Raw genomic sequence first — 25364 nt, forward strand, 5'->3', positions numbered from 1 at the left:
TTGGAGCTGGAACAGCCCTTTCTGTGCTAGGTAAGGACCATGTTGTAGCTCTTATGGTAAGTTTTTAAAGAGGGTCGAGTCTCTGTGACAACCTCTGCTGCTTACTTTGGAGAAGGAACCATAGTCAGTGTTTTAGGTGAGTTTTGACTGCCTCAAAAAGGTTGTTTATTAATCTATATCCGGGTATACTTTTCATAAAGCCATTCTGGGCTGTGAATACCGAGAAGCCAGAATTTGGAGCAGGAACTGTAGTCAGTGTTTTAGGTAAGTTTTGATGGTTTGAAAATGTTTTTGCACAACCTAGAACATTCTGACATTCATAATGGTCTCTGAAAATCTAGAAGTTGGGATAGGAGCAGACTTAGAGTACCAGGTATGTCACTCTTAAGGTAGGTTTTCAGAGAGGGTCATGCCTCTGTGACAAACTCTGCTGCTTACTTTGGAGCAGGAACTGCAATCAGCGTCTTGGGTAAGTTTTAATGGTCCATGTGATCTCAATATAATCTACTTTGGAGTAAATGTTGATGGTATCTAAAATGGAAGTTTTTAGACAGACCTAATGAGCTGTGAGCAATCAAAGGCAAGAATTTGGACCTGGGACTGTCCTTTCTGTGTTAGGTAAGTGTTGGTCACATATGCAGGTCTCTGATTGTATCATAAAGCTATGATAGTTTGATGTATAGTGTGATTTGTCAAAATTTTGCTAACTGCAAAGGCAATGGTCAAGGTTTTTAAGCAATGAGGTTGTGCCAAAGCAACATGCAATATTTTGGAGCCAGGAGCCATCTAATTCCCCCAGGTAAGTGTAATTGAGTGATTTACTGTGAATTACACCTATAAAATTCTCACTTTTTTTATTCAAATTTTGTAGGTCATTTGTCGTAAATATAGAAAGATACAATGGCATTGTCTTCGTTGTTGAAATTATTGAGACTTTTTTTCATATAAACACCAGTTTAAAGTCTGCACTGTGAATTAAAGAGGAATTCTATATAAGTCATAGAATTTTATATTTTGTAGCATAAATGGGGTAAGATTTAGTAAAGACAGTCATGAATGTAGATAGAGAATTTTGGCTTTGGCAGGGTATAAGTAACCAAAATCTTTTGTAATACGTATATAGCTGTAATGAGTTGGATCTTGGTATGGTGATAGTGATAACCATAGCAAAGAACTATTCACTAAGTCTATATAAAGTGTCAACCTAACATGTATGGCAAGGCGCATTAGGTCCAATGTCCAGTAGATGAGTTATAGTACAGTAGTAAGATCCCGATCCCATTTGTTAATTTTAATTATCACTAATCCCTTCCCAATTTTAAGGAAAAATGGCATGCATAACAGTGAAAAACTTCTTTCACTGATAAAAAGCTATATATTGAACGACCATGGCATTATTTTCCTCTGTACTGTTATCTGTGTTGAATTTTCCCCAAAAAATGGATATCTATGGAACAAATGTGTCCACAGAGCCTAGAATTAGTAGTTTATATTCACTGTTAAGAAAATAGAAATACAATACTTCTTTACTGGACCAACAAGCCTAATCCAGATTTGGTGATAGCTTTTCTCAACGTGTTCCTATGATGCTCAATATTTTGGTGGAGGAACCTTGCTGCATGTAATGGGTAAGTCACTGCATAGCTTCTAAATTTTGACTCGAAGGATTCTGCTTATCTAGGTTTTAACAGTTTTGAGGTGGCCTGATTGAAAAATTGTCTTTTGAGTCAAAATTAGTCATCAGTTCGAAGTAGTTAGGTGATTTTTGTGGTTCACAATTGTCAATATCATCATAATGCAGTTTAATATATATCTGACAAAACTTACATTTTTGCCAGGCATCACTGTTGAATAAGTTTGTTGGATAGCATTAGAAAAATGGCATTAAGGTGATGCAGATTCGTAGTGGTGCTGATTTCTGGGTTAGTTCAAATGAATGAAGATAAATATTCAGCTATAATCCAGCCATATTCTAATTTCCAGTCACTGCTCTACTGAACTGAATTTTCATGACTCTATGGCTGTATAGCTAATCTAAGTTCAGATGAGTAGAATCTATTGAGGATGGTCCAATTTTTTATACCAAAACCTCCTAAACGGTGTTGACATATCATTTTAACTTTGTTTAGTGTAGCCCCCAGAAAACTGTAAAGAAAATGTGCTTCAAAATATGTGCTGTTGTATTTAGGTCTGCAAAAACCAAGAGAATCATAATTCCAACGTCTTGTCTACAAATGATGAATGCTGGATGTGAGGTTGAAAATATATATATATACAAGGAGTAGAATGTGGCCAGTATTAGCATTTCAAAGCCTTCCAGTCTGTGCACCTGGAAGGAAGCTGATTGGATTTATAAAGTGTTAGGTGGCTGTGAATGCAGCTGACAGACAGTATTTTGGCCATGGGACCACTTTATTTGTTTCATTCAATCTCTTCTTATATTTGAATCAGGTCTATGAATGGAGTTTTTTCTTAGCGTTGCATTAGCTGTTATGTGTTTCATGGCATCTTGTATGAATAGATTTTAAGCCCATTTATGAAAGAAAGGACTTGGACTTAAGTTGGAAATTTGCATCAGCATAGTAAATATTCAGTAAGGTTCCTCAAACTTCTTAATCTTAAAATCAATTAAATTTGACCGTCATAGATGGCTGGAATAGTCCATGTCCATACAGCATACTCTCTGCATGTCTTAGAGTTCAATAGACTTAGCTTATCTATGGTGGGACAGGTCCAAAAGAGAGCCAATATTCTATAAAATGTCCATATCTAACACTAGCTGTGTCTCCAAGGTTCCACAAAGGACTTTTTCTGAGATTAGTTGAAGATGGGCATTCACAATAATTTTCCTTTGATGGGTCTATTCTGCTCCAGATAGATACTTCTCATATGGCTTCTATTCACAATCATTTTTCTTTGGTGGATACTCTCTTATGGCTTCTACCATGAATATTCATGTGTAAACCATTAAAGCATGTCCATACAGCCATCACCACAGGGACTCATTTTGAAATTTATTATCCACATAGAATTGGCATAAGATAAATTTTTGTGTGTAGTTTGGTTGAAGTATCAGAAGTACGAGGACTGTGAAATATGGGGTCTACAATTGATTTCTATCTAGTAATAATAATTAGCGTAGAGGGGGTAGAGCATTCTCAAAGTATCCTCATTAAGAATTGTTTGTGAGAACAGTTGGCGGCTACTAAAGGGGTATGATTTAGTATTAACATTTCTGGCTGTGAGCGGAAATGAACGGCAATATTTTGGAAGTGGGACAATCCTGACGATCTTGGGTAAGTTATCCAATTTTGCAAATTTATATCCCGTCAATAGGAATTAATCTTAATTTTGGGAAAGAATAGCCTATTACTATGATTGGAAACTTGCAATAATGAACCAAGGAGTAGGACTGAGATCACTACTACTACAATAGCAAAATGGGTCCAATATCTAAAGTGACAAAGAGAAATAAAAAAATAAAAAGGAAAAACAAAAAATAGAAATCAATAGTAATCCTTATAACTACTGATTCCTTATTCAATATATGATGTTCATTGCTCATTATGCACTAAATAGCTTCAAAATCAGTTTATCCGAGCACTGAACTCTGCAATGTCATTGATACTACCAGTTACAATGCGGTAGACACTACAAGTTCAAAAAGTTTGTTACAAGTATCAGGGCTTAATCTGACGCAATAAATTATGATCTATTGTCCAACACTGCAGATAAACTTAACTTATTTAGTTCAGTTTGCTATGATCATTGCATGCTCAAATTTTAAGGTCCATATCACAACAACTGAACCTTTCCAAATTCTACTGAACAGAACTTAGAAGAGCATAGGGTTCTATAGTGATCTAAACTCAATTCAGTAGAACCATCCATGTGGAGGCAGGAGGGCAGTTGGGGTGTAATAGCCATAGAGCAGACATAGAAATTGGGCCATATCCCTGCTGTGTGAAACTGATCCAGCTCATAGAACTAATAATTTCACCGACAGCTATATGACAATCTTATCTCTGCTACACCTGTATCAGACCCAGTTAATCTAAATGATCAAAACATGTTCATACAAGTGGAAATATACTCTGAGAGTTCCAAAAATCTGCAAATAAAATTTACTGAAACTTAGGTTGAATCTGCTCATACAGAAACTCAGGGATAGGGTTTTTTGTAGCAGAATATAACATTGTGAGTACTGGAGCACCATGATTCAAATCAATAGGAACACTTTACAAAATCCCTCTACCTGGGGTATGGCCAAATTCTTATAGATAGGATATACTCATGATTCAAATATATCAATGAGCTGCCAATATGGCTTATTTCCAAGGTCACAGTGACAAAGTAATGCAACTTTTCCATATTGTCGGGGTCTTTAGCTCAAATAAAGGTCTCAAGTTATTCTCATGAATCAACCCTTTTGATTATCCTAGAGAGTTGGTGAGAAAGAGCCTGTGAAAACTGGATGGAACTTGGTCTTGATATGGGTAATGCCAAAAAAAATATACAGAAAAAATTTAGTAGGGCCCTGGGAACCTCCATTTGCATTTGAAGATGTTTTATTAGTATGATTACCTACTGTGCAGGAACTTCTGTTCTTTACTTTGGCAGTGGAACAGTTGTCAGTGTTTTAGGTAAGTTTAGTGACTTTAGTAAGTTTTTATATAATCTTGTGTGGCTGTGACCTCTGCTGCGAAGCTTGAGTTTGGAGGGGGCACAGTATTATCAGTGCTTGGTAAGTGATATTGAGTTATATCTCACATTTTATCATATGTGGTATAGAATTGTTGTCCTCTATCAACAGATTTGCTTTAAATCATATCAATCCCCAAGAGAGTCTTGATTTCCTGAATTTTGTCTATAACTTTTAGAATGTGTCAATATTTTACTTGATTAAAGATTCTGGATGGAACCAGGGGAGATTTAGGATAGTGGTTTGTGACTGTGAATGCTGAGAGACAGTATTTTGGAAGTGGTACAATTCTGAAAGTTTTAGGTAAGTGTAAAAAACCTGAAACCAAAAACATTGAAATCTTGTAACTGCTCATTTTTTAAATATTTCTTATTATCATTCTTAAATTTCACTTTATTCTTACTTTAAGTGTGTCCATATAATTAAGGCAGATTTTATCCGAAATAATTAGTCAAAATCTAAAAACAAGAGAAAAAAATTAATGTGAAAGAGTATTTTATCAGTTCATGATTTTAATATTATTATTAATGCAAATAAAAATTAGTGAGTTCTCACTTTCAGATTAAATAAAAAAATTTATTGGTAATATTATTGCATAAAAATTTAGGGGGTCATTTATCAAATCAACTACTCCAGTTTTGTGGCATAAAAAAAGTTGCTAATTATGCCAGCATGCGACAAGTATATATTTCTTGCTACATTTGGTCAAATTTTGCTACATTTGATGAGCTTTGCCCCTTTTATATGTGGAGTAAAAATTCCGTCAGGATTAGAACACCTTTAAGTCTCATTTATGATGTGCGACATTTTAAAAAGTCGCAAAAAAAGTCAATTCCCCAAGCCAGGCAACTACCTAGTGTACTTCTACAGACAAAACCCGTACACCTCATTGCACTTGCACCAAATATATTATTATTTTGTGCCATTTCATAAATTTGGCACAACCTCAGAAAGCAAAGAAAGGCTAAAAACTGACACTAAAACCACTAATTATAAATTCCCCCTTGGACGTTAATGTTTAAGTGGTATATTTAAACGTTTGTACAAAGGCAAATGCAAACTTTTGCATTCAAATGTTATGTAAATTTGTCAGCATTTTGTAAAATTCACACGTGGACATACTGCACATATTAAAAAAAAGAAACAAAAAAATATATAAAAAATCTGCCCAAACAAACTAGTTCTAGATATACATGATATACAGTAGCCAAATATTTGTCCATATTAAGACCACAGGACCTGGACCCATGTGTAAGTTATTATGTAAGTTTACTTCTGCTGAAACAACTTGAGCAAGGTTCATGGTCATTAAAATCTGGCAGCAGATAAATATTTTTAAATAGTTTGGTTGCATACACATAAAATAATAACTCTCCGATACCTGCTTATTGTAGCAAGCTACTCTACCTTGTCCACCTAGTCTTTGATTCAATAAATTGTGATAACTTACGGTATTGATCTAAGATAAGCTTTACAATAAACAGAGCTCTGCTACATCTGTAAAAAGTGAAACTTCTAACAAGAAAATTCATAAATCGCATGTCTGAGAAATGCTGTTATTGTAGCACAATGTATTATAGTGGGGATGGGGGGAGCACCGTAGTAGAAATAATAGTCGTCCCTTTACAAAAATCTGAACATATGATTGTATGATAATTCTTAATATAAGGGCATGGTAGGAATCGAGAGTTACCTCATGGTGAGCATAAAAACTGTTCCATGAACATAATACCATTCCTGTCTATACCATGCAGTCCAGGAGTTGTTCTCTTTTGAGCCCCAAGTGTCATGCGGTCCTAGGGCACCCCTGAGGTTTCCTGTTTACCGTGTCCCACCGTGACCACCTCCACTGTCTACTTTGGAAGTGGAACCTATATAAGTGTACTAGGTAAGTCTACGACAGTTCAGCCTTAGAAAAAAAATAAAAAAATTAAATGCAAAAAAGCATAAAACAAAATTGGTGAGACTTTTTATACGTATGTGTATGGCTGTGAATGCTGGAAACAAGCAAGAGTTTGGACAAGGGACAGTCGTTTCAGTGATTGGTGAGTAAGTACAAAAAATATATACTTTTATAACTGGACACATTTACACATTCATTTATCAATATAGTTATTTTTAAGGTTTTATTATATTCCATATGTCACATTTGTAAATTATATATTCAGCCTAAGTGATTAATTTCTGTTATGAAAATGTAGATGGAAATGGTAGAAAAATGTGGAAAATGTATTTTTATGAAGGAAAGACATCCAATAATTGGGCAAGCCAGAATTTTATATGTCTATAGAGCTCTAGTCCATATTTTCTGGTAATGGCAATGAGTTTAATGACGGCAAACGCTTTTTGACTATCTGCTTCGCTGCTTTGTCATGGATTTTTACTAAAAAACCAAGTAACAGCCTGAAGTAGAATACAAATTAGAAGGATTCCTAAATTGTGGTGGTAGATGAACCCCAAGACTTAGGCAAGTTGTATGAACATTTTCAATGTTGTAATGAGTGATAGTTTCGACATCCATGATCAAATACAGACTAAAGGTACATTAGATATGTAAAGCTGGTCATAGGCATTAGGTCAAAGCTGACTGAGCCAGTTGACTTGGAAATATTCACAGACAATCTTGTATATTTATGGGTAGCTTAAAAGTCCCCAAATAGCAGGAAAAAGTAGGATTGGTCATGTTAGATCTCAACATCCCCAATCCTTTGCTTCAGTTATAAAGAGTTCTGGGTCTGATGTAGCAGAGTTGATATAATTTTGTTGGAGCTTATAGACAAATGTGTTATTATTGCGCTTGAGCTGCGTGTAAAACTGCTGCTTTCTCTTAACATATAGAGCTGTAATGTGTGAAAATGAATGCAATTCAGCTCTTTTGATACTATGGGTTTCATGGCCTCGGGAGGGTCTGCATTGTGTTGTTAAGTAATATATGTGAAAATGTGTCCTGCTTTACGTTAGACATATTTAAAAAAAATAAAATAATCTATACTATTTCTGACCCAGTAATTGTAGTGAACAAGCCATGTTGGCAATTCAATAAAGCCCTATTGGTCAAATGCAGGACAAAAGGGACTTAAATCTGGATCCATACAGATGTAATAGTTCTAAACTTGAGTGTTGTATCATATGTCACTGCGATATTACAGAACAAAAACCATTGAAATAGTCAAATAAAAGTTTCCCACCATTGTTTACTTAAAGGGAATGTGTCGTCAGAAAATGACCTATTGTGTAAATCCCATTTTTTTAGTTTTAAGTTTAACACAGCTTCAAAAAAGTTTTATTGATGATATTTATAATTTTTAACATCAATATCTATATTTAGATACAAATAAAAATGAAAATGACCTGAGGGGCACACCTGCACCTGGAAATCACATGGAAGGCCAGCCAAAACGTATGTGTAACAATAATTTTATTAACACACACTATATGTACAGAATGTATATAAATATAAAATGAGGATCCTCAACTTTCACATAAATCAATACGTAGACATATGATTAAAATATCTGTGCAACAATTTAAAATTGACTAAGTGGTGCAGACTTGTTATATTTCGAATGCACAAAGATGGAGGCGCACTGACTCTATTTAAAGTTCTGACTATGGTCAGTGGTGGTATCCAATCCTGATTGAAAATGTTTTCACAGCTTATATGGCTTGCTTTGCTGAAAAACCGCTCTATAGTAGCTGGTATACAGTCTAATAATGCCGCACCTGTGTGGCCGGTAAAGGTGTTTGTATGAACAGTCTTTATAGTGAGGTTTTTTCACAGCCCATATCTCTGAAACTGCTGTTAAACCGTACTTAATGTACCCACATTACTCACTGTTCTGATGTGGTACAATACCCGATCCTCCGTGCTTAGCGTAGCGTCCCACGTGTTACAGCATCGGTGGTCTGGGTTCCGGTCTGTTCTTTTTAACTGGCGAGCGGATTGTTGGGACAGGGTAAGCAGTGATTGAGACGCCGGGGTCAAACTTATTTGGGACCCGATGTAGATTTCGGCGTTGTTTAGTGTCTGTTTCCTCAGTGGAAGGAGTCACTGCCAACTCCGAAACGCGTCTGGTAACAAGTCTCAACTAAAAAGGAAAAAAGCCGCAGCGGATTTACCTGCGCACCACTACAGAACTTCCGGAAGCGCTTATCCACACATTGGACAGAAAGGAACACAAGCGGTGAAGTGGCAAAGTGCCTTGAATTTAAAGACACTAAACAACGCCGAAATCTACATCGGGTCCCAAATAAGTTTGACCCCGGCGTCTCAATCACTGCTTACCCTGTCCCAACAATCCGCTCGCCAGTTAAAAAGAACAGACCGGAACCCAGACCACCGATGCTGTAACACGTGGGACGCTACGCTAAGCACGGAGGATCGGGTATTGTACCACATCAGAACAGTGAGTAATGTGGGTACATTAAGTACGGTTTAACAGCAGTTTCAGAGATATGGGCTGTGAAAAAACCTCACTATAAAGACTGTTCATACAAACACCTTTACCGGCCACACAGGTGCGGCATTATTAGACTGTATACCAGCTACATAGAGCGGTTTTTCAGCAAAGCAAGCCATATAAGCTGTGAAAACATTTTCAATCAGGATTGGATACCACCACTGACCATAGTCAGAACTTTAAATAGAGTCAGTGTGCCTCCATCTTTGTGCATTCGAAATATAACAAGTCTGCACCATTTAGTCAATTTTAAATTGTTGCACAGATATTTTAATCATATGTCTACGTATTGATTTATGTGAAAGTTGAGGATCCTCATTTTATATTTATATACATTCTGTACATATAGTGTGTGTTAATAAAATTATTGTTACACATACGTTTTGGCTGGCCTTCCATGTGATTTCCAGGTGCAGGTGTGCCCCTCAGGTCATTTTCATTTTTATTTGTATCTAATTATTCTGAAAGATTGGGGATATCTTTTTTTGGGGGAGCACCCTCGCGTTGTGATTGATAGAGTGAGCCAATCCATCTATTTCAACTTTGAATATCTATATTTAAACAAAAAATAAAAATAAAATCATGCAGTTAACACAATGGCCACTAAGCCTAATAATCGGTATCACTTCTTGGTCTGTACAGATCACTTTACTGCAGTTACCTGCTTATCAGTCATTTCAATCCTGCCTGTAATGATATCACCTCTGCATATAGATAAGACAGGATCCACCATTCACAATAGGTGATTGTCAGAGCTTATCTATTCTTTCCATGTACAATGTCCTCTGCACAGGTGACAGAGCATGTCCAGAAAACTCCCCCATAGAAGTCAATGAGGTTCCCACTTGACCATTGTGTCTATGGCCCATGTAGCAATTTTCTTAATGCTTTCTAAATGCTGTTAAGAACGGCTCAGGCAAGATGACCGCCCTCATAATCATGTTCAGAAATGGAATTTATAAATCTTTAACCAGAAAATAAAAAAGATTCAAAAAAGGAGATGTGTTATTGTCCGGTTTTAACTGGTAGATAAGATTTTTGGTGATACATTTCCTTTAACGCGTCAAGAACCAAGATGAGGTTTGCTACATTTGTATTTCTCCGCTGACTTGTATGTAGCAAATATGGCGCATGTAACTGTATTGTCTTGGACTGCACCAAGAAGTCTAGTGATTTCTTGAAACAGAACTTCATCAAAATGCATTCCCAAATTGAAGTGGTCGGTGGTCTCATAAAACCCATGACTTAGACCATTCACATGGGCATTTTAAGGGCTTAGTACAACCTCATAATACAGCAACCATGGACATCCATGAGGCTCACCGTGTACATCTCTATGCAAATGATCTCCTATGGATGCTCAGAGAGGTTGTCTAATGTTTGAATGCCATCTCAATACGGTACCATACAGACATATTACATGGTGGCACACAAAGTGACAGAGACTCTGGCTCCAAGCACATAGCTCTTGCCTTGTGTATGAGGCTTGCATTAAATATGATCAAAGGGGTTTTCAGAGTGTTTAGTATTGATGACCTATCAATACCAACAATCATCAGTATCAATAGGTCATCAATACCTAATCAGTGTGGATCCAACACCTGGAACTCCAATTGAACAGCTGTTTGAACAGAACGTGGCACTGTGAGAGCAGCTGCATCTTTCTAGATGTCACGTTCATCGGCCACGTGGCTTAGGCACAGCTCAGTGCCATTAGATTGAGTGGGGCTGAGCTGCGATACAAAGCACAGCCATATCCAATAGATGTTTCTGTGCTTGTTAAGCTGCAAGGTGGCTGCAGCGCTCACAAGAATGCCAGCTGAACGTCAGGGGTGCTGGGTTTTGGACCCCCAATAATTAGGTATTCATCAGTTATCCTGAGGATAGGTAATCTAGAGGGTTGAGCAAATTGAAGTATACGAAGTGGACTTCGATCTGAATTTCAGGTAATATTCAATTCGCTGCAAAGCTGAATTTCCTCTCGCTTTGTGGTAACAAAGCAATTTTCCGGAAATGGGTTAAAAAAAAACATACACACCTCATCCACTTGATGGCGTAGAGGCCGCTGCAGCCAACTTGGTTGAAGATCCTGTGCAAAATCTTGCGCATGGTGATGTATGACGTCACCACACAAGCCGGCGTCATGATGTCATTACTTCCCCATGCGAGATTTTGTGTGGTGTCTTCAATCAAGTTGGTTGCGGCGGTGATCAAGTGGATAAGGTGAATATTCTTTCTTTTTTTTTTCTTTTCACCGGATTAACCCTTAAAGGGAACCGTTGTCAACTTTATGCTGACCTCGCTGAGGATAGCATAAAATAGTGACAGAAATGCTGATTTCAGCGGTGTGTCACTCATGAGCTAAAAGTAAGTGGTTGCTGAGAACCAGCATCATAAACATTGCAGCCCAGACCTTGAAATTAGTCAAATCTACCTGAGAAGAGTCCTGGTTATTCATAATCTCCTGCTCTCCCCGACCATCTGCTGATGATTGGCAGTTCTTTCCTAGAAAGAAAGGGAGAAAACTAGATAGAAGACGGTCAGCCATCAGCAGGTGGGCAGGAGAGCAGGAATTCATGAATAACCATGACTCTTCTCAGGTGGCCGGGACTCTTTTCCAGGCCCAGTCAGCAATGATTGTGATGTTGGTTCTCGTCAACCACTTACTTTTAACTTATAAATGACAGACCGCTGAAATCAACTCACCTGTGTCTACTTTGTTCTGCTGTTAGTATAGGCAGCATAAAGTTGATGACAGGTTCCCTTTAAAAGTCCTCCATTTTCATCTCAGATGCCGCGATCAGCGATGAACGCGGCATCTGAGGGGTTCAATAACAGGGGGCGGCGCAATGGCCGTTCCCTCTCATAGTGCCCGCTGATTACAAAGAAATGTGCTTTGTGATGAAGTAATTCATCACATAATTTAATTCTTTGAGAAATTCGGCGAATCAGCCGAATCAAAGTTTTGATAACTTCACTCATCACAAGTCATCTGTATTAAATACCCAGGCATACTAGACTTCTAGGTCCAGAATCAGAAGATTTACATACTATGACATTTTCTTTGCTTACTGCCTACTATCAAGGATATTGTTGTGTTCATGAAAGATTAGGGAATCCTAGTTCACTTCATTTGACCCCTTCACCCAACTGATTGATGAGGGTGTAAAGAGTCAGACCTATCCTAAGAATAATCCTAACATTACAGATTAAACAAACCATTAAAACCAACTCTCTTGTTAGCCAACACTGCTAAGTGATAAACAACATTTGCCAAACCTACTATCAGCTCATCCATAGGTCATATCTACAGTAAACTCCCCAGTATGTACAATGTATAAAGTGACTGCTAAGTAATAAATGTTAATGCATTTGGTGATACTGTATCTGACTCTGGAAACTTCGTCAGCAGGACCTCAATGCTATAAAACGTGTGGACACTTCTAATTTCTAACCTATAAACATATTTTTACAGAAGAAGGTAAAGAACCTAAAAAACCCAATGTCTCAATCTACCGGCCAAACAAACAAGAACTTAAAGATCGCAACTTCATCTCCTTGGTGTGCGTGGCGAGCGATTTCTTCCCAGAACACGTGAAGATCAAATGGTTTGTGAATTCTGTAGAGAGAAACAATGTATATGAACCTACACCTCAGAAAAACGGAAATAACTTCTACTCCACTAGTAAACGGCTCACCCTGACCAGAGAGGAATATTTCAATCCAGATTCCACATTTCGATGTGTTGCTGCATTTCTGGATGGATCACTTGAAGCTTCTGAAGAGATTAAAGGAGAAACAGGTAACTGAAAGGACAACAAAGTATGACTTGAAATTAATATGGTAAATAAGAGGTTCTCTGTAAAGTTGGGGTCCATTGGCGAGCACAGAACAAGAAGAACCATGGATCTTGTGATAGTATTTGGAAAGGAGAGACAGAGAAACAGAGATGAGGTTGACCAGAATCAAATTTCAAGTCAACAGTATGAAAGATTGTAGTCAATCGAAGAGTGAAATGGTAACGTACATGCTTGATTTGGTCACCAAATGTTTTGGACATTGAAACGTCTGACTAATTTGAATGTGTCTTCTAATGTGTATATTAGTGCTACGTGCATTGAATATACTTTTTCTTCTTAAAGGGTCCGACCCACAAACAATATTTATCACCTATTTGCAAAGTAGGTGATAAACATATAATCCCTGTGGATCTGACTGTTACAAGCAAAGGACTCCTATTTTGATATGAGCTATTGGCACATATAGGTTCTGTTACAGATTAATCTCTAATCCCAGATTTCTGAATGCCTCAAAAAATATTTGGGGGTAATGACTATGGAAGCACCTTTCCATTGAGGGTAGGACTTTGGCTGGAACGTTGTCAATGGTTATGCCATGTCTTTGTAGGATAATGGACAAGATCAGGTTCACTCAGATAGTCCAGCCAAGAAGACTGTAGATTACATATTTAAATTGCATGGATCTGGTTCCTCGGAATCCGGTCACTTGACATCCTTCTCCGAAAATCCTGCTTCAACTGATGTTATGTTCTTTACCAGGAACCTGGCCTGAACTATGAATGGGATGTCATTTCCGCTCTGGACAGACCAGAACTATTCCTCTTTCTGGTGCATGGGCAAACTCCTGAGTCCACCGCATTCGCCTAGGAGAGGAATAGTTCTGGTCCTGTCCGAAGTAGATGTGACGTTCTGTCCATGGCCCAGGCCAAAAAACTGGTAAAGAATGGGATGTCAGCAGTAGGTGGGTTTTCAGAAAAGGAGTGTCACGTTACAAACTATCTCCTACAGGTGTGTTATGTGTGAGTAAAGCAGGTCTGTGAGAAATGCTGGGACCCGGAAGATCCCTTCAAGACAGTGTACAACATGAGACAGAGCAATGCAATTCTGAATACTAACTCAGTCATCTGTTTTATTCACAGATTGTGGCGTCTCCAAAGGTGAGTGAAATCTATGGCCAATACTCGACTACTATTTTCCCACCCTCCGACAGGACATTTACAATCCAAAGTTTGCAATTTTCACCCCTTCCTGTAAATGACAAATCATTACATTGTACGTGAAGCTTTTTTAAGACATAATCCATTGCAGGTAAAGTAAATATGGACATGTGATGGCCACGGATGCAAGTTTACTGTATAATTAGCAGCCAGAATTCTGCTTTAATGGGCAGAATCAGAGAAATCTCCAACCCTGACCGTTCAATGTCTTACATACCAGGGCTAATACTGCCCCATTGCAGCTACCTAAAATAAAATAAAACTATGAATGTAGGAATTTATTGAGATGAAAAGTATAAATTCTTCTTAATTTAGGGTCAAAATGGATCTTCTACTCAAGGGATTCATAGTTTGATTCACTCTTTCTTATCAGAGGAATACTTAACACCTCCACAACCCTTGGACTCCAGGTTTTTTATAGCAGGACATATGTCTGTATAAAACTCCCCCAGATAGTAATGGTTTAATGAATTAGTTTAATGGTTTAATGGAATAAGTTTAAATTACAATTAAAAAGTTCATAACTTAAAAGCTGAAGGCATCTAATACACCTATCTCTTTATACAGAGTTCTACACCATGTACATTAACCAGGGAAAGATTTCCTACATCATGATTCTCTGTAAAAGTGGCTTGTATGCTCTGGTTGTCCTTGTCCTGGTGTGGAGAAAAAAGGTAAGACAAATACAATTGCAAAAAAATAAATAAATAAGTCAACCTTTAGGAATTATCTGGATTTCTGCATTGATCTCAAATAATAAACCGGTCTGATTGTTAAAACACATGTATTTTATTGGGCACATCGAGTAAACACCCACAGTGCAGGGAGAAAAAGTATGTGGTAGTCCCGCATTTTTTTTAATTCTCTGACCTGGTACATTATATACATTGTAGTGAAGGTATCTTCTTACTAGTAACTGAATTTGTAAGTTATAACCTCCCTTCTGATCCCCAGCTGTGTCATGTGACCAGCACTCTGATCTCCAACTGACACAGGACAGGAAGTCAGTTACTTCTCTATTTATTCCTAAGAGACTGACACTGAGGCTCCCTTAGGAACACATATTGAAACTGGCTTCCCGTCCACACGTAAGATGCTGTATTCAATTGCTGGTGACATGACACAGCTGAGAAGCAGAAGGGAGGGGATAACTCACAATCACTAGTAAGAAAAATACATTCACTACAGTTTACATCATGCACCTTTATTACGGTCAGAGAATAATATTTTTTACAGGAGTGCTTCTTTAACAACCCCTTTACCAACAATCACCTTCATCAAACACTCACTGAAGCTAAAAGTAAGATTTGCACAACACTGAGAGGGAATTTCAGAGCATTCATCCCTGCAGATGTATTTCAGTTCCTCACTGTGTTTGGGATTCCTTGTGCGCACAGCATTCTTCAGGTAATGTCACCACCGCATTTACATAAGCAGGGACGGACTGGAAATTTAAAGTGGCCCTGAAAAAACTAAACTAAAAGTAGCCCCATATTGTAGGGGGGGTACAAATTGACAGAAGGCGGGGCAACATAAGTAGGCGTGGTCAAAAATACCATAGCACAAAATAGCGTCCTAGCAGAACCACAGAGTGTATGATATATTTCTCAAAAAGATATTCCTCTGTTGCGGCCATAAGTAGCACCATTTTCTGTCCTCCTTAGTAGGTGAGATGTGGGCCACAGCAGTTGAATTCAGGAGGGCATCTGAGGTCACTGTCCGGGTACACGAGTACCTGATTCTCACAGTGTTAATTATCGCTGACAGTTTATTATGTACCTGGCCAGCGACAAAGATGGGGAACTTGGCGATTCCCTTTAAGGTCAGGACCTTCTTCAACCATTGATTTACTTGCGAGCTTTGGGTCACTGTCTTCTTGTTGTCTCCATCTCTTCAGCTTGAGGTCATGGACGCCACTCTTACATTCTGTTAGAAAATGTTTTCATACACCTTAGATTTCATTGTTACCTCAATGACTGCAAGATCTTCAAGTTTGAGCCCCAAATCATGTTTGCTTCCTCCACAGTTGGGTTAAGGTTTGATGTGTGTGTGTGCAGCGTTCTTTTTTTTTCAAGAGACCCGAGTGCTGGACCCACCACTTTATATCTTCAGTGCTCTGCGTCCTCTGAACACAATGCTGCCTGAGGCCTCATGCACACGACTGTATGAATTTTGCAGTCCTCAAAAAACGGATCCGCAAAAAATACAGATGATGTCCTTGTGCATTCCATATTTTGCGGAACGGAACAGCTGGCCCCTGATAGAACAGTACTATGCTTGTCCGTAATGCGGACAATAATAGGACATAGTCTATTTTGTTGCGGAACGGAAATACGGACATACGGAAATGGAATGCACACGGAGTGACTTCCTTTTTTTTGCGGACCTATTGAAATGAATGGTTCCGTATATGGTCTGCAAGAATAATGGAACGGACACGGAAAGAAAATACGTTTGTGTGCATGAGCCCTGAGACCGATGACCTGGTTCTCCATAATGCTACTGTGAACAGATGAGACAAAGGTGCAACGTTGCAGCTCAGAGGCATTCTTCGTACATTCTTTATTTACTTGCTGTAAGAGAATTTCTATCGGTGGGTTAATTGTTACTTAATTTTAGGTTATTGCGCACTCCTACTGAAGGGCATTGCTGATGCTTCAAACCTATACAAGCCTGAGCTTCATGGATGAAAGCTGCTAGAGTATAATTATAGAGAGGAAAACTGAAGGAAATCAATAGCAGCTGATTTCTAGTACAAAGCAGCGGGGATCGTCTGTTCTGTATATATGTGCCATGTGCTGCCTGTGTGCAATATGTACCTCTTTGCTAATAAACTATTGTATTAATATTCAGTATCATACCCTTCTGTGTCTCCTGTCTGCATAGTTCAATTCACAGGGATACAAGTAAGGCCGGGTTCACAGAATTCCGTTATAGGTTCCATTATAACAGAGTTAAATGGAATATAACGGAATTCTAGGATGGAATGCAATACGCAAACCTTTAAGAGGCATTCTGTCATAACTCTGTAATAACGGAACCCATAACGGAATTATATAACCCGATGTGAACCCGGCCTTAGAGAGGACAAGGAAATAACAGCACACGGCTCTTCTAATTCTTGGGGATCCAAAGGACTTTGATCTCCATTTACAATCTAACAGTCAAAAAAATAAAGTTACATCCTGTATTATACCCCAGAGCTGCACTCACTATTCTGATGGTGCAGTCACTGTGTACATACATTACATTACTTATCCTGTACTGATCCTGAGTTACATCCTGTATTATACTCCAGAGCTGCACTCACTATTCTGATGGTGCAGTCACTGTGTAATTCATTACATTACTTATCCTGTACTGATCCTGAGTTACATTCTGTATTATACTCCAGAGCTGCACTCACTATTCTGCTGGTGCAGTCACTGTGTACATACATTACATTACTTATCCTGTACTGATCCTGAGTTACATCCTGTATTACACTCCAGAGCTGCACTCACTATTCTGCTGGTGCAGTCACTGTCTGTGTACATACATTAGTTATCCTGTACTGATCCTGAGTTGCATCCTGTATTATACTCCAGAGCTGCACTCACTATTCTGATGGTGCAGTCACTGTGTACATACATTACATTACTTATCCTGTACTGATCCTGATTTACATCCTGCATTATACTCCAGAGCTGCACTCACTATTCTGCTGGTGGTGTCATTGTGTACATACATTACATTACTTATCCTGCACTGATCCTGAGTTACATCCTGTATTATACTCCAGAGCTGCACTCACTATTCTTCTGGTGCAGTCACTGTCTGTGTACATACATTACTTATCCTGTACTGATCCTGAGTTACATTCTGTATTATACTCCAGAGCTGCACTCACAATTCTGCTGGTGCAGTCACTGTGTACATACATTACTTATCCTGTACTGATCCTGAGTTACATCCTGTATTATACTCCAGAGCTGCGCTCACTATTCTGCTGGTGCAGTCACTGTGTACATACATTACATTACTTATCCTGTACTGATCCTGAGTTACATCCTGTATTACACTCCAGAGCTGCACTCACTATTCTGCTGGTGAAGTCACTGTCTGTGTACATACATTACTTATCCTGTACTGATCCTGAGTTACATCCTGAATTACACTCCAGAGCTGCACTCACTATTCTGCTGGTGGAGTCACTGTGTACATGCATTAAATTACTTTTCCTGTAATGACTCTGAGTTATATCCTGAATTACACTCCAGAGCTGCACTCTCTATTCTGCTGGTGGAGTCACTGTGTACATGCATTACATTACTTTTCCTGTAATGACTCTGAGTTACATCCTGTATTATACTCCAGAGCTGCACTCACTATTCTGCTGGTGCAGTCACTGTTGTACATACATTACATTATTTAGAGTTCATTCAGACAACCTTATATTTGTGTCTACATCCATTATGCAATTTTGCGTAATGGATGGAGACTCATTCATTTCAATGGGGCCACAAAAGATGCAGACAGCACACCATATGCTGTCTGCATCCGTACTTCAGTTTCGTGGCCCCGCAAAAAAGATGGAACATGTCCTATTCTTGTCTGTTTTTGCAGACAAGAATAGGCATTTCTATCATAGGGCTTGCCGTTCTGTTATGAAAATGCAGAACACACACAGCTGCTATCCATGTTTTGCGGATCTGCGATTTGCAGACCGCAAAACGGACATGGTCACCTGAATGAACCCTTATCCTGTAATGATCCTGAGTTACATCCTGTATTATACTCCAGAGCTGCACTCACTATTCTGCTGGTGCAGTCACTGTGTACATACATTATATTACTTATCATGAACTGATCCTGAGTTACATCCTGTATTATACTCCAGAGCTGCACTCACTATTCTGCTGGTGCAGTCACTGTGTACATACATTACATTACTTATCCTGTACTGATCCTGAGATACATCCTGTATTATACTCCAGAGCTGCACTCACTATTCTGCTGGTGGAGTCACTGTGTACATACATTATATTACTTATCATGTACTGATCCTGAGTTACATCTTGTATTACACTCCAGAGCTGAATTCACTATTCTTCCTCATGTAGTCACTATGTGCTCATTTAAAAATGCCGGATGCTGTAGAAGTGGGCATGCATTTGTGTCTGAGGCAAATATGTAAATTATTATAGATATGGTATTTCTTGACACTGGGTCCTGCCTCAAGATGGCCAACTTTGATACCCTATAAAAAAAGTCTCTCAGAGGCTACTTTTAGGTAGTGTACCTCTTGGTAGGACATTGTGTACTGCTAAACATGCCTCTATGAAGCACTTGAAGACATTTTTCTCAGTTGACAGACTTTGAGAGGCATGCATCAATGGACTGAGAGAAGCAGGGTAGTCATTTTGACAAATTACTCTCCATCTGGGCCATTCTGACCTCACTGTTAGGCCTCTTTTACACGGGCGTCATATTTTTGGCCTAGATAAGAGGCGGGTGCATTGCGGGAACACGCACGATTTTTCCGCGCGAGTGCAAAACATTGTAATGCGTTTTACACTCGCGTGAGAAGTTCGGGCTTGGGATTGATGTTCTGAAGATTGTATTATTTTCCCTTATAACATGGTTATAAGGGAAAATAATAGCATTCTGAATACAGAATGCATAGTATAATAGTGCTGGAGGGGTTAAAAATAAATAAATAATTAACTCACCTTCTTCTCTTGATCGCGTAGTTCCCGGTCTCTTTACTTCTTTAATGATGAGCTGTGGGCTAAAGGACCTGTGGTGACGTCAGATCACATGCTCCATCACCACGGTGATGGACCATGTGATTGGAGCATGTGATCTGACGTCACCACAGGTCCTTTAGCCCACAGCTCATCATTAAAGAAGTAAAGAGACCGGGAACTACGCGATCAAGAGGAGAAGGTGAGTTAACTTTTTTATTTATTTTTAACCCTTCCAGCCCTATTATACTATGCATTCTGTATTCAGAATGCTATTATTTTCCCTTATAACCATGTTATAAGGGAAAATAATACAGTGAATAGACTGTCACCTAGCAACCATGCGTGAAAATTGCACCGCATCCGCACTTGGGGCCTGCGTTACGTGAAAAACGCAGAATATAGAACATGCTGCGATTTTCACGCAATGCATAAGTGATGCGTGAAAATCACCGCTCGTGTGCACAGCCCCATGGAAATGAATGGGTCCGGATTTAGTGCGGGTGCAATGCGTTCACCTCACGCATCGCACCCGCGCGGAATACTCGCCCGTGTGAAAGGGGCCTTAGGAGATGTTGGGAGTAGTCGTTATGTGAAGGCACACACAGTGAACAGGCTCCAGATAGACCACCAGAAGAGAGGATCATTTCATCCACTGACAAGCACGAGCAGCTCCCACAGTTTCATTGTCCACCATCCAGACACGGTTGGTACCTGCATCACACACCATGGTCCCTGCACGGGCCATTTCCAGCGGCAGTGTCATGTGCCTATTACATATCCTGCCATTGACAGACAGCCACCATCACTTTCATTTACAGTGGTGTTGTGAATGAGGAACCTGGACTGATATGGACTGGAACCATATTGTATTTAGTAGTGATGAGCAAAATTATCAAAAATGTAATTCGCCTAATTTGCCAAATTTCACAAAGAAATTAGATTTGTTACAAATTACTCTGTCACAAAGCACATTCCTATATAGTGGGTGCAATGACAGGGAATAGCCATCGCGCTGCACCCCATAATTGAACCCCTCGGATGCTGCGTGCATTGCTCATCGCAGAATCTAAGGCTGTAATTTTGACTAGAGATGAGCGAATTTCCCAAAAATTTGATGACGCCGGTTTGCCGAATTTTCCAAAAAGATTGGATTCGATCCAAATTTCTTTGCAGCGAATTGCATTAAAAAACTGCTATTTCCTGGCTGCCGAGAGCCTGTATAGAAAATTATTATCGCACACTTCACTTATTTGGGCAGTAACGGGGCCAAAACTGACCAAATAAGGCCTCTTTCACACGACTGTATGGCTTTTTCAGTATTATGCGGGCCGTTTTTCCCGGATCTGTTTTGCCTTTTTTTTTCTTTGTAGTGTTTACTGGTTCCGTTCTGTTTTTCTGTTCCGTTTTTCTGTTTGGTTTCCATTATTTGTGGATCGCAAACGGCAACGGAAGCATTGCATATACAGTATACAGTAATTTGAAAAATTGGCTGGGCATAACATTTTTAATAGATGGTTCTGCAAAAACGGAATGGATACGGAAGACATACGGATGCATTCCGTATGTGTTCTGTTTTTTTTGTGGACCCATTGACTTGAATGGAGCCACAGAACGTGATTTGCAGGCAATAATAGGACATGTTCTATCTTTCAACAGAACGGAAAACCGGAAATACAGAAACGGAATGCATACAGAGTAAATTCTGTTTTTTTTTTTGTGGAATCATTGAAATAAATGGTTCCGTATACAGGCTATATACTGAACCCAAAAAACGGCCTGCAATTGAAAAAAAATAAAGTTTGTTTGCAACAGGCCTAACTCAAGTGTGAACTCAGCCTTAAAGTTCGATGTTAGCGCCAGGTATAAAGAACCGTGCAGAGGCCCAAGATCCTACTGTAGCGTGAAAGAGAGCACTCCTGTAACAGCGTTGTCAGCTGATTCCACATAGATGTCTACAGAACCTGTTCTATAAAACGCTTATACAAGTAGAGCCCCCGACAGAGTGGAGAGGGTGTCAGCAGTAAGTTTGTGTTGACGTCACTGATTATTTTGCCCTTCCTCTGATTCGTCAGAACAATAACCCCCAAAAAAACGGATTCTCCCAGGCCCTGACGGTCTTCCCACCCCCTATTACTCGACGTTCCAGGAGATTCTGATCCCCCACCTTCTTCCTGTGTATAACGCCACCTTAGCAGGTAGACCCCTCTCTCCTGATATGACTAGAGCCCACATCACTTTAATTCCTAAAGAAGGTAAAGACCATACGTTATGCCCCAATTTTAGACCTATTTCCCTTCTCAACATAGACTTAAAACTTTTAGCCAAAATGCTCGCAAATAGACTGGCGGAAGTCCTCCCGTCTTTAATACACAGAGATCAAGTGGGGTTTGTAAAACAAAGAGAGGGGAAAGATAATACGGCCCGAATCCTCAATATTATCCACTATGTAAAAAAATATATATTCCTCTTGTCCTTCTCAGAACAGATGCTGAGAAGGCCTTCGATAGGGTCAATTGGTCTTTTATGTACTCAGCGTTACGATCTCGTAATGTTCCTCCTCCCTTTATTCTTGCAATAGAAGCTATGTACCGTCATGCTTCGGCTTCAATTCGGGTAAATGACACCCTATCTGAACCCTTCAAAATTCGTAATGGCACCCGCCAAGGTTGCCCCCTTTCCCCGCTCCTATTCGTCCTCCCCTTGGAGCCTCTTTTACAGACCATTAGGCTAGATGGGGACATCCACGGAATAACGTTAGGAGACCAACAGCATAAAATAGCCGCATTTGCGGACGATTTGCTTTTAATAATTAGTAATCCTGAGACGGCTCTCCCTATTATTTATAGGCACTTGGAAACATATGGATCATTTTCCAATTTTAAGGTTAACCACAATAAATCGCTTATAATCTCCACAGGCCTTAAAAAATCCTTAAAGGACCATCTTGAAGCGAACTCCCCTTTCAATTGGTCTGCCCCCTTTTTAACGTTTCTGGGGATTAAAATGTCCATGGACCCAAACCAGCTCTTCAACTCTCCAAAACAAATTGTCCGAAGACCTGAATTCTCTGGATGTCCCCATACTTTCATGGTTTGGGAGGAAAAACATTTTACTTTCCCTCGTTATACCTAAGCTTACTTACCTCCAACAGACTTTACCAATTCCAGTTCCTTCCACATATTACACTAAACTTAGGTCCATGTTTCGAGCCTTTATATGGAACAAGAAAAAAGCCAGGTTGTCTTACAAGTTATTGTCATTTCCGAGGGAGAGAGGAGGGGTTTCACTACCAGATACCGAACTTTATGGCAAAGCAGTTTTACTCACTAGAGTGGTGGATTGGATGATAGCCCCCAAGCATAAATCTTGGGTCCCCATGGAAGAAGCCTTACTAGGGCTTCCTTTTAGAGCCGCGTTATTAGGTCGAATGTCAATTCCGCCTCTCCATCCAAATATCTCTCCAGTGATGAAGGCCACCCTGCATGCATGGAAGGCCCTGCAGTCCTCTCCCCTTGGTTCCCCTTTTCCATCCCCTATTCTTTATACAACAGACATTCTTCAACTGGCTCCCCAGGCCCTGCAAAAAAGTCTACCTACTGAGTTAATCAAGGCTAAAGTGAGATTAATTGACCTTTACGTTGATGGACAACTGCTTTCTGTTAAAGCAATGAATGATCTCTTGAAGATCCCTTGGTCTAGCTTCAACGGTATCTTTTTCTTAAGGGCTTACATGTCTCAACACATTCAATTGCAAAATGTAATACGCCCTGTAACATGGTTTGAACATTTGATTTCCTTAAACTCTCCCCCACATAAACCAATATCACAATGGTACAATAGGTTAAGGACTCCCCCTGTCGCGCTGACGCTAGCGTTTATCAGATTATGGGAAAAAGACCTAGATAAATGCTTTTCCCCTGAAGACGTCTTTACTATATATAACTCCCCACATAAAGCTTCAAGGTGTGTCAAAATTCTGGAAAATAACTACAAAATTATCACTCGTTGGTATAAAACCCCTGACAAGGCATGCTTGTATTCAGTCTCGGCCTCGGACACATGCTGGAGATGCTCTGAGAACAAAGGTACTTTTCTCCACATATGGTGGTCGTGCCCGGATTTGGCGACCTGTTGGGTTAAGATTTTCCATACTTGCAACAAAATTTGTAAATCTAACATTGTCCCATCACCAGAGATTGCCTTCTGAATCTCTTTCCTACAGATCCCTCTCCACCTAACCTGGCACTATTTAAACAATTAATATATGCTGCTAAACTACTAATCCCCCTTTTATGGCTGTCAGTCGAGGTCCCAACCACAGAACAATGGCCCCAAAAAATTGACCAGCTGTACCGTCTAGAGGAACTGTCCTCTTGGGAATTGAGATCTCACCTCAAGTTCTTGAAGATTTGGAGCAACTGGATCTCTTACAGAGGCTATTAAAGGGTCCATAGGGTAAGGCCGGATTTTCCATAACCTAAGGGTTATTTGAGGTTCAGTCGTTTCTTCCCCCTCCTTAGATTTCCTCCCTTGACCTGTCTTGGATGTGTCTCGCGGACTTGTCTCTAAGCTATGCCTCTAGTTCACACTATTTAGATGTGACCTACAAACAGAATTAGCAGGCGTGAATTTGAGACTCTTTATTTGCTTTATCTATGTAATTAGAGGTGTGAACATGATTAGTTATATGTAATCAAGAATGTTAACTTTCACACATTTTCTCTGATAAGTTGTTTTCATGCTGTACAACATCTATGAGAATAATATGATCCGTAAACTGTATTTGTCAGACCTGGAATAAGTTCAGTAATGTTCAAGAGTAGTAGGGATTTGTCATCCTCCCACTATTCTAGTTTTTCCTGTATGAATCTGAATCACTCAATAAAGATTATTGAAAAAAAAAAACAAAAAAAAAACGTATTCTGTCTGTGGAGCATACGCCTTCACTCGGTCAACATTTGGTTAGAAATCCATCAGTATCGCTAAAGCCCAAAAAAATAACATGAGTGGATCCAAAAGAGTGATGACATGTCTTCTGTGCAGGGGCGTAGCTAGAAATGCATGGGCCCCATAGTAAAAATAATTTTATGGGCCCCCCCCAGTGCCATCCACAGATCCCCCTCCCCCCCTCCCCTAAACAGTGCCATCCACGGACCCCCTCCCCTAAACAGTGCCATCCACAGATCCCCCTCCCTTGAATAGTGCCATCCACAGATCCCCCTCCCCTAAATAGTGCCATCTACAGATGGATCCCCCTCCCCTAAACAGTGCCATCCACAGATCCCCTCCCCTAAATAATGCCATCCACAGATCCCCCTCCCCTAAATAGTGCCATCCACAGATCCCTCTCCCCTAAACAGTGACATCCACAGATCCCCCTCCCCTAAACAGTGCCATCCACAGATCCCCCTCCCCTAAATAGTGCCATCCACAGAGCCCTCTCCCCTAAACAGTGC

At 39.6% G+C, this 25364-nt stretch overlaps 1 gene segment (V, D, J or C); it reads left to right on the forward strand.

Moving 5' to 3' along the window:
- Positions 1-819: 819 nt before the first annotated feature.
- Positions 820-17027, forward strand: LOC122940086. The segment is given in 5 exon segments: positions 820-1628; positions 12638-12964; positions 14102-14119; positions 14747-14852; positions 16797-17027. Coding segments are annotated over 5 exon segments (528 nt in total).
- The last annotated feature ends 8337 nt before the right edge of the window (positions 17028-25364 follow it).

The sequence above is a fragment of the Bufo gargarizans genome, chromosome 6 (genome assembly GCF_014858855.1).
Source record: "Bufo gargarizans isolate SCDJY-AF-19 chromosome 6, ASM1485885v1, whole genome shotgun sequence".
In the NCBI taxonomy this organism is placed as follows: domain Eukaryota; kingdom Metazoa; phylum Chordata; class Amphibia; order Anura; family Bufonidae; genus Bufo; species Bufo gargarizans.